Genomic DNA, 13,436 nt, shown 5'->3' with positions numbered 1-13,436 from the left:
TGATATGATGATTGTCATAGCTTTTTCGTTGAAGTCGATCTCCTTTATCCATCTGATCTCCATGATGCTCATAACGATTATCCTTATCATGCTGTGCCACTCCTCGTTACCAACTCGATGCCGTCTCCAAATAAGTTGAGCAAAAAAAGCCAATTCGGACTCGGATACGTCAAAGTAAAATGACTAGTACCCAGTCTCAACCACAAAACACGCTACAAAATACGTCATCGGCTGCTCTAGCAAACTCTCCAACATGGATTAGTTCTCAACAAAGTTCACGGTGCTCTCGAATTCAACACAAAACAACGAACCAAAGCCACTACGGACTTCGGTAAAAATGTCTTCAAACTCATGAACAACGGCGTCTTCGTAAAAACCAGGAAAACATTAGACAAGGAAAGAAAATTGAAATCGTCAATAGCCTACGGCGACGAGATAAGCTCGTGACCAACGAAGCCGTCGTCAGCATGAAAATCTTTGACGAAGAGCTCGTCGCGATAAAATCCAAAAAAGAAAACACATCTCAACTGGACAAACCCACCTACGTTTGCGCAGCAGTTCTCGACTTCTCCAAAATATTCATGCTAGAATTTCATTAGGACTTCATCAAATGCCAACACGGAAACAAAGCCACACTGCTCATGACCAATACCGATAAATTCATCTATGAAATTCTTTGATCTTACCGATTATCGTGATACAAGTCAATTCCACTGCAAAGATAATAAAAAGGAACTTGGAAAGTTCAGAAATAAAACTTGTGTGATACCCTTCATAGAATTCACAAGACTTAGGTCCAAATGTATTTCCACACACTCGATGATGATACCATCAGGAAAGAATGCAAAAGGTGTCATATCGCTGCTATTAGACAATCACTACAAGGACATTTACGCTACTACCCCATGAGAACATTCCGATCACAACGACATGACATATCTACCATACTCACAACAAAAAAAAAGGACTTTGTCCCTTTGACAATAAGCGTTACTCCACCGATGGTATTCAATCACTCGCACACAGACATTATCGCACGCAAAAGTAAACCCCAGACAAGGAAACACTTTTTATCACGCACTGATCCACGATACAAGTCCAAAACACACCCATGTTTTCTGCGCTGGAGTCACCACGGTAAAGTGATCCAGAAGCCCCTTACCCCAGTAATATATAGACCTATGAGGGGCTCTCTCAAACACTCTGTATCACGTGGTGATAAAAGTGAGTCAGAACCCCAATATTTATTTTAACCAAATTTCAGTATATAAAAGAAAGTATTTGAATCGCATTATATCGGATACACTAATTCATCTCTTTTACTTTTCTATTGAGATTCGACATTTTGTAACGTTTACAAGAGACCCATTAGGTTTAGAAAACAAACAGAAAGATATCTTACTTCAATGATTTTTTCAAATTATATATTTTTTAACTTCATGAGATAGCTTTTTAAGTATCCAACATTTATTGCCCGTTGATGAGTTATTGTAGCTATCATTTAATCGTTTAATATTTAAAATATTGATTAATTTATATATGTCCTCTTAATAATTATAAAGCATACACTTTGTCACGTCCGATTGAAACTGGCATAATAATATCAATTGATTTCTCTCTGTTTTCAGTTTAACATGTTGATTACAGCCTGAATCGGAATTATCGCAAAAATCATTTTGTTAATACCTGTTGCCGGAAGAATCAAAATGGTATGAGAGTACTTGCGCAATTTTGGTTTAAAGTTATGTTTAAATTTCAAATTTTGAACATGTTGACAAGGATCTAAATGATTGGTTGTAATTCTGTGCATGACATAAAGATTTATTTTTAAATATGATTATTTTAAATACACTGTAATGAGAAACTTAAGATGACATAAAACTTAGACATCTTCGCAAGAATATTTAGAATCATATATATTACCTATATGTCATATAAGCAAGCATTTCATGATAGTTTATAAAACATTTGAATTATTGCATAAATGTTTTATGACACTGTACTGTAGTTAAATAATTAATACATATGTAAAAGTACACTCGTTCTCATTTGTCAAAAAAATCATATCTGAATTTCTAAGTTTGGTAAAGGTATATTTATTGGATACTGCATTTGTATGAAAATATATGAACGAGCTTTTGGGACGGAAATACTGCACGACCTTGGGAGTGCAGTATATCCATCCGACAAAACGAGTTCATATTTTGCATATAAATGCAGTAACCGTTTTATTATATGCTCATTTTCCTATTCTACCTAAGTCTTAATTATATAAACAAAAATACACTACAAGAAACAATGTATCTGAATGTATACCGTATTCCGAACTAAATACACATCGGCAGATTCATGCATCATTATACAACAACAACGTTATTAATGCGCACTTAACTCCGCCCAGATAAATTTGAACTTAGTCGCGCGCTAGAACTAACTTTCGAAAGAAATGGCGTCTCTACCTAAAATTGACATTTGGAGTCATATTGTGAATGAATGGGAATTGCAACAACGCTTCCATTTTATCTAGAATGAATAGATTTTGGTATTTTTGTCCATTCTCCGAAATTCTTTTTATTATGGACTGGATTTATCTGTGACAATTCCACATGAAATACATCGGATTGAATCAGCGAGGGAGAAGCGTATTGACATCTGCAAATGTGTTTCTGTTTCTGTCATTGAATGTTTGAAATAATAATGTGGGGAAAAATATGAAGTCGTTCAATTGCTATTATCAAAAAGACGCTATAGAATTTAATGCTTATTTCATTCTGAGTGCAGTAAAGAAGATGTATTTGCACGTGGAATATATTCGAAATTACAGTACAATTTCGGAATCTGTAATCAAGATTGAGAACCTATGGCATGGCTTATGTAATTCGGATTTGCAGAACTAAGAAGGTAGATTTTTAGGAAATGCAGGTGTAAAACTTTATGTATATTTTTTGCCATTCTTATTACCAGCTAAAGACGACGGTTTTAAGGAACCTGTCTGGCGTCTATAGCTAGCCTAAATTTAAACATTGTATCAAAAAAGGTAACGCGGAATGTGCCAAAGCAGTTAGTATGTTGCAGTCCACGAAACATCTGCTTTAGTTCATTCAGAAACAAAGTTAATAGACCAAAACGTAAAGCGCCTACTACGCAAGTGTACATGATTTGTTTACAAATCAAAAGTGCTGGCGTCCATTGTTTGTTCACAATAGAAGGTAGTTCCTTTATGCACGTGAATGCAATATATGAATTGAACGAGAGTTCAATATCGTAAAATATTGCACGATTCTGACAATGTAAAGTTAACGGAGAAATAAAATGAGCATATAATAAGTAAAGTTCCTGTAATGAAACAATTACTATTTAAGGGAATATAATAATCAGGTAATTTATCCATCCTGTTCCTGAATTCGTTATTCACTTGAAAAAGTATGAGAAAGATTAGAAAAATTAAAGAGTAACATGGTCTAGATTGAAGGTAATTGTTCAATTGACTAAACAACAAGGAGCGAATTCAATTATTAATCTTACTGGTTATAGATGTCTATCAAAGTACAATATTTAAAACAGAAACTGTAGTTGTCCTTATTAATATTAGAGGCACGCGTACAGCAACATAAACGAATAGGAATAAGAGAACTAAATGAAATCTATAATGTGTAGATCTTATATATCGTAAGGTTCAAGAATTATTTATCAATACATTTTGTAAATTATGAGATGATATTGATAACACACTATTTTCTTATTCAGGCTAACCATACACATGATGGCCTCGTATCGGATCATGAGGTAAAAATATTGTAAAATACCATAACCTGTAAATTTAATATATATTTATTTTCTTTTTAAAACAATTTAGATGATCCATTGCCTACCATTTAAAGACTGTGAGTACAAAGAAAGGCAGGGTTAGTTTTGACCATGCTTTTTGTCAATGATGTTTCGTTTTCGAATACGTCAGCTTCAATGCTCAATGAAATATTCTAACATTTCATTTTTATTTTATGTGCATGATCAGTTCTGTTTAGAATATGATAGTGATTGGGGCATCAAAATTATATTCAGCAATCACAGTAATTGAACATATATTACGGCAGATAATTGGCAATTAAAAATAAATCCTCTATTACAAAATTTTCACGGTGAGGAAAGATGATGATGATGATAATGATAAAAAATTTACATGATATAATTCTCGTGTTCTCTTCTTTCGTGATTTTTAGTAATAATGGTTTAAGAGATATAGTCAGTATCCATTCGTACTGATAATTAGTACTGAACCATAACTGTATATGTCTTGCAATCGAGTACGGAGAAATCAAACACAGAATAATGCCTTTTATGTGACTCGTGTCATTTTCACCGTTGTAATATATGTTTAACTTTTGAAAGAAATGCAGAAACAAAATGCACGTTATTTTTAGAAAATACAACCCCTCACAAGCTCCTTTGATATTCTGTTGTTTCCATGGAAATTGGTCTCAAAATATGGTTTGGCTCATATCACTTGCAGAGTTGTCTACCAAGGTATTATATTTGTATTCTTTCTTATTTTTCTCTATCGCTTCTCCTACGTCTCACCAAAGAGCTGAATAATACGGCGATTCTAAGAGATTGGTAAGGAAGGGGTGGAGCGGAATCTTTTTCGCTCAACATCGTGTAAAGTCTGGACACGTCAAGCGTATAATATATGTTTCACCGGGTTGGGTATCTCATTTTTCTAAAATAAAATTGAATACTTTCATTTCTAAAGCACTACATTGTTTAATCATTGTGAAAAAATACCAATGTCGATAACTTAATGGGAAATCAAAATTTGCTTTTAAATTAATGCTGGAAGCGTGCCGATTTAATTATATTGTACAAAACATAACTACTTAATGTTTATGAGCCATTACTATTTATTGATGCAAATGAACTGTCTTTTAGGGAATAAAAATGGTCAGAAATTATATTTTGCGTGTTCTATTATGTTCCTCAGAGCCGATCAAACGTTAACTGAACACATATCATTGAGTCTCAAGTTGTCTTTAAAAAATTTAATCCTGGAATAAATGAAGTATTATAATGCTATATCAAACTTTTAACAGTTTGTAGAAAAACCATATGAATAAAACCTATTTGCCACAAGTTCCCGCTTTCACTAAATTTCTCATTAACTTAATATTTTAAAGTATCTTGCTTACCGGGTATAATGATCATTAACAGGGGTAGAGATAGTAGAAAGGAGGCAAAACTCACCGCTTAATTTTAAAATACAACACATGGAATAAGTTTGATTCTTGACTATAGTTAACAAATTACTACAATGTTAAAGAATGCTTCGCAGTGTCCTTAGATAGGCGGCAAGATCCCTTGTTTGATCCAAGCTGTGTGTTCTGTAAAACAAAATCATTTTCCTGGCTAATTGTTGAAAGTTCGAGATATTTAGTATAACTGAGGCATGGCTTTAACCATTGAGTTGATATAGATATGCAAAAATAAAGGACATGAGTTCGTAGATTATATCAGTAAAATGCAAATATTTATTACATATATTTTTATTATTACATCTTTGACAAGATGTTTGATATTAATATTCCATATTTGTTTTGTGCCTGTAATGTCAATACTGTGCGCTTATCTAATACTTTCCTACTTAGAATATGGTGACAATTTTTTTGGTGAAGTTTCAAAACATTGTATTATCAAAAGTTAATAGATTTTCTTTAATTGTCTCGTTAATATATAAATGCAGTTGTGTTGTATTTTCTGTGTAATATATATATATATATATATATATATATATATATATATATATATATATATATATATATATATATATATATATATATATATATATATATATATATATATATATATATATATATATATATATATATATATATATATATGTGTGTGTGTGTGTGTGTGTGTGTTTTAATTTGTGTTTTTAATAACAAACAACGATAAAGGTAACAGAAGTATAGTTCGCCTCTACCTAGCTTTGACACGATGAAATGAACTCCTAGTCACGATCGACAGGCATTTTCTTAACAACACTGTCGCCCCGCCATATGGTGGATGTACAGAGTTAAAGGGTGAACCACCTGGTAAAAGATAGTGACTAGGCTTATGTAACCGCACTCTAAATGTATATTAACATGTCTAGGGAAGAAACAAACTACATCCACAAAACAAATACTACATACAAAAGGAAATATAAAATCTGGACTCTTACATGTTTAAATAACATGACAAATCTACAAACAAAAGGTAAATAATGGAATAAATAAATAAATAAATAAATAAATTAAAACTGGAATAACTACCTTCAAATGGGCAAACCACATATCTATCCTGGGCTGCCGTCATTCCAACATAGTTATACGATAGCATTCAAAGGTGAGAAGATCGTGTTTATCGTATAGAAAACAATAATGTTTTGAGCTCATTCCAGACTGGGTACAAAGGACAATAAACATGCGTGACGAACATTTACCCTAAGTTTAATTTTAAAAATAAATTGCATATTTCAGGAACATTGTGTGTGGAGGTTATAAAGGAAATATAACTAGAAACTTGTATATGGAGAATAAGCAGATAATAATAATAATAATAATAATAATAATAATGATAATAATAATGATAATAATAATAATACTGTTAAAGAGTCACAAAAGTTTTCTTGGAGAAATGTTATCTCACGAATTGTGCAAAGATAATAGACTGATGAAGCCTGACTGGAATTTTGATAAGATTAAATTGTCTAATTTAGGTAAAATTCTCCATACGTTCTAAATAATAATGTCCAGTGTCATTCTTTTATAGAGTATTCTGTATCAGTCCACTCTTGGTTATACTCAGTCAGTAGCACCTCGAGGTTCGCGACAATATTTCAGTAGAGTTGTAGTGATGTGTACGTGTTTGCGCATATGGCTCTTGTGGCGTTTTCTTCATTTTCAGAAATTAATATTTTTGCCAACATATTTAATGGCACATAACATGCATTTCAGGATATCGATTACATCTTTTGCTCGAAATCTTAACTTCTAATTGATACTAAAAGTAACTTAGGTAATTGAGATTCCGAACTATATCTGGGGTGTCATCGCCGGGGGCGGATGTGGGAGATAATCACTCACTTCCCTTGGAAATCTCCCAGTGTTTTGCGTCTGATAGAGCCTCTGAAAACCAAATCCAGCTCCAGGCCTTCACAAGTTTCGGAACCTGTTTAAACTGACTGGAGAAGGGATGACAGGCGAGTTTCTGGTGCCTCAAAATCAGATGCTTCGGGCAGATGGGAATTGTCAACCTTGGGTGGTCGCCCATCTAGGAGAAGGTAAACTCCGATTTCAACCCTTTGCTGCCTTGCGATTATACCCTCTCATGGGAAAGGCTAAGGGAGTAAACCCCAACAGAAAATCCGGAGATGGAGTCCCTAAGGCGACTTGGCATTGCTTTCAGTGTCATCTCGGCAACTCCTGCGACGCAGCTGGTGCCATGACGTATCGACTTGTCCTTTCCCTCAGCTGCGTGGAGAGCGGGGATCAGCTGCATGGGCAACAGTTGATTCTCCATATCACCCTGCCCAGGCTTGCACCCTGGAGAGTACACTCCATATTCGCTCCACAGCGTCGACACAACACGGGAAGCAGCAGTTTGCCGGTTATAAGTCACCGCTCGATTGACATAGAGCCAGACGCCAGGGGTTGCTTCTGACGGTGGAAGAGAAAAACAGGTTTTACTGGACAGCTACCGCCCGCCTCAAACTGGGCAGCCCCCAGCCAATAATATGCCGTCCCGCCACAGTTCGCCTGCCTTGCTGAGTGCGCAAGGCTTAAGGTACGTGAGTACCTGACAAGCGGAGTGCAACTACTGCACCAAGAAATAAGAAAATAAAACCAATAAGGAAACCTCCAATCCTCAAGCTAGGTACCTGGAATGTCTGGACCATCCTGACTGGGCTTTCAGATGATCTCCAGTCAATCAGCGATGTTCGAAAGACTTCAGTCATCAACGACGAACTTGCAAGACTCCAGGTCGACATTGCCTCGCTACAGGAGACACGACTACCAGATTCCGGGTTCCTCAGAGAAAAGAACTACATATTCTTCTGGCAAGGAAAGAGCGCCGACGAAGCCAGAGAGTTTGGTGTCGGTTTCGCTGTCAGGAACACTCTGCAGAGGATGATAGAACCCTGCCAAGAAGGAAATGGAAGACTGCTATCCCTCCACCTCCACACACAAACGGGCCTGTCAACCTGATCAGTGTTTACCCTCCCACACTAAACGCATCCACATATACCAAGGATGAGTTTTACGATGAGTTAAATTCGCTCATCGACAAAATTCCCAAGGAAGAGAACTTGATTTTGCTGGGCGACTTCAATGCTAGGGTAGGTGCCGACCATGACTCTTGGTCCTCCTGTCTGGGCAAGTTTGGCGTTGGGAAGATGATTGAGAATGGGCAGCGCCTTCTAGAAATGTGCTTGTACCACGACATCAGCATCACCAATTCATTCTTTCAGACTAAGCCACGGCATAAAGTGTCTTGGATGCATCCCCGGTCTAAACACTGGCACCAGCTGAACTTGATCATTATAAGACGGTCAGCCATGAAGTGTATGCTTCTTACCCGTACCTTCCACAGTGCTGAATGTGACACGGACCATTCGCTGGTGTGCTGCAAAATGAAGCTTCAGCCGAAGAAGATCCACCGCTCTAGGCAAGAGGGTAAACCGCACATTGATGTGAGCAAAACGTCTTATCCAGACAAGGCTGAGGAATTCACATATGTTCTATCCAAGACGTTTGATTCAGAACCCCCAACGGCAGTGCCAAAGAAAGATGGGATCACATCAGAGAGACTGTGTACAGCACAGCCACGCAGATCTTCGGTAAGAAGGAATTAAAAAACAATGACTGGTTTGAGGTTAACTCTGCCACACTCATGCCAGCCATAAAAGAGCGTCCCAGTGCTCACCTGCAATACAAGTGATCCCCTGCCAGAAGACACTACAGGCATAAAGGTCTACCAGAAGGAAAGTGCAGAGATTAGAAAGGCAGTGTACCAATGAATACTGGCTTTAACTCTGTCAGAGCATCCAGTCAGCAGCACATATAGGAAACATCAGAGGCATGTGCAGTGGCATAAAGAAATTAACGGGTCCCACGAAGAAAGTGACAGCACCACTGACGTTTGTTACAGGCGATACCATCCACAACAAGGGCAAGCAGATGGAACGTTGGGTGGAATACTACTCTAAACTGTACTCCAGAGAGAACCGTGTAACAAACGATGCCCTCAACGCCATTGAAAACTTACCTCTCATGGCCGAACTGGACGAGAAACCTACTGTAACCTAACTAAAGAAGGCCTTAGAGAAACTGTCATCAGGTAAAGCCACAGGGAAGGACAGCATTCCAACAGAAGTCAACAAGTGCGGCTGCAGCGTGCTGCTCACACACCTGCACGACCTCCTCTGTCAGTGCTGTGATGAGGGTGCAGTGCCTGAGGACATGAGAGACGCCAACATCGTAACCCTGTACAAGAACAAGGGCGACAGAAGCGACTGCAACAACTACAGGGGCATATCACTTCTCAGCATCGTGGGTAAAGTTTTCGCACGCGTCATCCTGAATAGACTGCAGACGCTTGCTGACAGAGTGTATCCAGAGTCCTAGAGCGGGTTTTGCGCAGAGAGTTCCACAATCGACATGATCTTCTCCATCAGGCAACTGCAGGAAAAATGCAGAGAACAACACAGACCCCTCTTCCTGGCCTTTATAGACCTCACCAAGGTTTTCGATCTGGTCAGCAGAGACGGACTCTTTACAATCTTGGCGAAAATTGGATGTCCTCCAAAGCTGCTAGGGATGATTCAGTCCTTCCACGATGACATGAAAGGCACAGTGCTGTACGATGGCTCAACATCCGACCCCTTTGTCATCCGCAGTGGAGTGAATCAGGGCTGCGTCCTTGCCGCCACACTCTTCTGCATCTTCTTCGCAGTCCTATTCAAGCACGCCTTTGAGACGTCCACAGAAGGGATCTACCTGCACACGCGATCAGACGGAAGACTGTTCAACCTGGCACGACTGAAGGCAAAGAGCAATGTGCGCGAAGTCACAATCAGGGGCATGCTCTTCGCAGACGAGGCTGCTCTATCCACCCACACAGAAGCTGGGCTACAGCGCCTGAGCCTGGTGGACCGCTTTGCTAAAGTGTGAGATAAGTTTCGGTTAACCATAAACCTAAAGAAAACTAACGTGATGGTTCAGGACGCGGACCCACCCCCCAAGCATCATCATCAACAACTACGAACTTGAGGTGGTCAGTCAGTTCATGTACTTCGGCTCTACCGTCATCAACAACATATCGCTCGATTCTGAGCTCAACAAGCGGATCGGAAAGGCATCAACAACTATCTCCAGCTTGTCGCAGAGAGTGTGGAACAACAGCATGCTGACCCGGAATACTAAGATCACCGTGTACCGTGCTTGCATGCTAAGCTTTCTCCTGTACGCCTGTGAAACCTGGACTCTGTATGCCTCACTAGAGAAAAGACTGAGCGCCTTTCACATGCGATGCCTCAGACGCATACTCGGGATCACCTGGAACGATCGAGTAACAAACAACAAGGTGCTCGAACGTGCCAAGATTCCCAGCATGGTCACACTCCTACGCCAACGTCGCATCAGATGGCTGGGCCATGTACGTCGGATGGATTACGGACGGATCCCCAAAGACATTCTTTATTCGAAACTCGCCTCTGGAAAAAGGTCGATCGGATGGCCACATCTCCGCTTCAAGGATGTCTGTAAGCGCGACATGAAAGCCTTTGACACATGGGAAGAGCTCGCTCTAGACAGATTAAGCTGGCGACATGCTCTGATCACTGTTCTGAAAGCCGGCGAGGACAAGCTACGCTTGCTAGCTGATAAAAACGATCGCAGAAAAGAATAAGCAGCTGCAATCAACACCAGACGAAACCTTCAAGTGCAGCAAGGACTGCCACTCCTGTGTTGGACTACATAGCCATAGCAGACGCTGCACAACCACCAATCGGGACATCTCTCATGGGCGCATTTCCATCGTCTCTCGAGACTAACGGATGCCAACAACAAGGGGTGTAAAAGTAATCTCGAAAAAGACGCACTTTCTAATGTTATATTTCACGAGAGCGCCTCTATCTATGAATTATTGATTACTTAATGGCCTCGTCAAATATCCCCTTCTATATTTTCTTTCTAAGGTGCGCCTTGAACTATTAGGATCAAGTTCGAAAGCTAGCGGATTGAAGCATATGCGTTCGGTCTAACAGTAAGGAAAATTGTGTTTATTTTGTGGTAGAGGTGGCAGCAGCTCTGAAGCAGACACTTGTAACAGCAAATTTTAGAATACAGATCGGTGTCTATGTTCCCATCCACTGATCTAAATCTGGGAACCTGTGCTTTGGTTTGATTGCAATGTCCACGCCTGGCATTGTTTGTTAAATTGCCGTTTATGGTACGATTATGCTTGTGAGAAATATTGGCATTTTCCACCGTGGAGAATAATGCGTACATAACCAGAGCTATGCGAAATAATGTTGGAACAAACTTGTGTTTAGGGAAATCTACGACTCATCGTAACTGGTATTGGTTTTTCTATCATTCTACAAAAAGATTTTTTTAGTCTCATTCCCCGTGCATATTTTCGAAGCCTTCTTTTAATACGAGAATATTACATGCTTTGACCCAGAACAACAGTTCTTGAATAGAAGACTTATATCATAGTGAGGCACCTTAACCGATGACAGGTTTATGCTTGTACTGATATTCCAGTTTTTGGAAATGTGTTTCCTACGAACCTCTTCTTTTCAATTTTTGTTTCTTCTTTGAATAATACATGTTTTGAATGTTACCGTATTACGTGGTTTCTAGAAAATTTGAAAATTTGAAGCTTAAGAGAAGGACATTGAAGATATGAGTCATATTTTCATTAAAGAAAAATGTTTAAACATTACCCGCAAATAGGAAACGTGAATTATCAAATCCATTGGGACAAGATATATATAAACACAACAGTTGGGACAAGATATATATAAACACAACAGTTGGGACAAGATATATATAAACACAACAGTTTACTAGACCTCTAACATCAAACAGTTTTACAACACTCGGAAGCAAACAATCTCCTTGACTGGGGGAAAATAATTACAACCACCAAAACCTCTTAGCACATAAGAGAAGATAAAGTTTGGACTTTTTCATGTGTGAATGACATGGGCTGTTCATAAACAAGCGTTCAATAATGGAGGAAACAAAGAAGCAAAAAACGGAAAAACCATCACTAGGTGCGTACGTATATATTACATACTCTGTCTATATATACATATATGTATGATATAAGTCTGTTTTCTAACGCATTACTTCAAGATGGAAAGAGGAACAATAAAACACGAAGAAGTAAACAAGTTCAATGACAGAAATTATCTTTTACATTATCAGGAGAAATACTCGACTTATTCTTCAGAGGAAGATGCTATCGGTTTTGGTTCCGATTTCCAAGGTGATGTAAGCAGAGATGATAAAAAGGTAATATGTTTTTATTAGTGATAAAACGTATTTGCTTTGAAACTTTGTGTATTTTCGTAAGATAATGTGAACATAGAAATGTTTTAAAAATAAAAAATTCAAAGATATTTGAACACTAAATATATCCAACTCTGATGCGACCTAAGTAATTATATTGAATACATTCAAATACCTCCATTTCGAAATGCAGATAAATTCATATATTTAATATTAAGAATTTTCAGCATACGTGCTTAAAAATAGTTTTGTGGGATCAAACATGTTGAACATAATTGAGGAAAAAGCTTCGTTTTTTTGTTCTTCTTTGTCTCAGAAAACAGAAGAGCAAATCATACGTCCGAATGCTAGTTGTTTGGACAACTATGAATTCGAGAATATAACACGGATGATGGAAATGCTAGAAATAAAATGCGCAGAGTCGAATAATAAAAATAGAGACATCCTAAAGAAGCATCTTTTCAGTGGAGAATGGAGAGGATCACAGTCCAAAAGGGTACGTTATTTAAAAGAAATATATAAAACAGTTATAAAAATAGAAGGAAGGAAATAAAAAAGAAAATAGAGCATACGTATCTAACTACCTACCAATCAACATGCCTGCCTACATATATACATGCATACGTGTATGTACAAATACATACATGCCTCAACCACGTTATTTTCTGACCTGTAACAATAATGCTGTTGTCAATATGATTAGCTTGAGTCTTAATTTGTTGTTACCTTAATGTGTATCACCTGCGAGTAGCGTGAAGGTAAGCGTTTTAGATAATAGTTATCGATATGGTCAACGCCTTCTCATGATTTTACCATTCTTCCAGTCGCGAGAGCATTCCATACATGTCTGAAGTCGATCCCTTTGTCAGCCTTGTGCGA

The 13,436-nt window shown here is 38.0% G+C and overlaps 1 protein-coding gene across 8 annotated transcripts in view; it reads left to right on the top strand.

The window, feature by feature from the left end:
- The window catches only part of LOC149808011 (uncharacterized), a 78,807-nt gene that overhangs the window by 29,830 nt on the left and 35,541 nt on the right, over positions 1-13,436 (top strand). For 3 of the 8 annotated variants that reach the window (XM_089972457.1, XM_089972460.1, XM_089972466.1), the window contains exons 2-5: positions 1,629-1,709; positions 3,748-3,786; positions 12,474-12,560; positions 12,874-13,053. In XM_089972457.1, the coding sequence (XP_089828583.1) occupies positions 1,707-1,709; positions 3,748-3,786; positions 12,474-12,560; positions 12,874-13,053 (309 nt within the window). In that variant the 5' untranslated portion in view covers positions 1,629-1,706. The remainder of the gene's footprint in view (positions 1-1,628; positions 1,710-3,747; positions 3,787-12,473; positions 12,561-12,873; positions 13,054-13,436) is intronic. The other 5 variants (XM_089972476.1, XM_089972483.1, XM_089972494.1 and 2 more) reach the window with 3 other exon arrangements.

This window comes from Sinohyriopsis cumingii, chromosome 1 (genome assembly GCF_028554795.1).
Source record: "Sinohyriopsis cumingii isolate HCF-2022 chromosome 1, ASM2855479v2, whole genome shotgun sequence".
Classification (NCBI taxonomy): domain Eukaryota; kingdom Metazoa; phylum Mollusca; class Bivalvia; order Unionida; family Unionidae; genus Sinohyriopsis; species Sinohyriopsis cumingii.
Note: the sequence above shows the minus strand (reverse complement) of the source record. Positions and strands in the feature narration are given on the sequence as shown.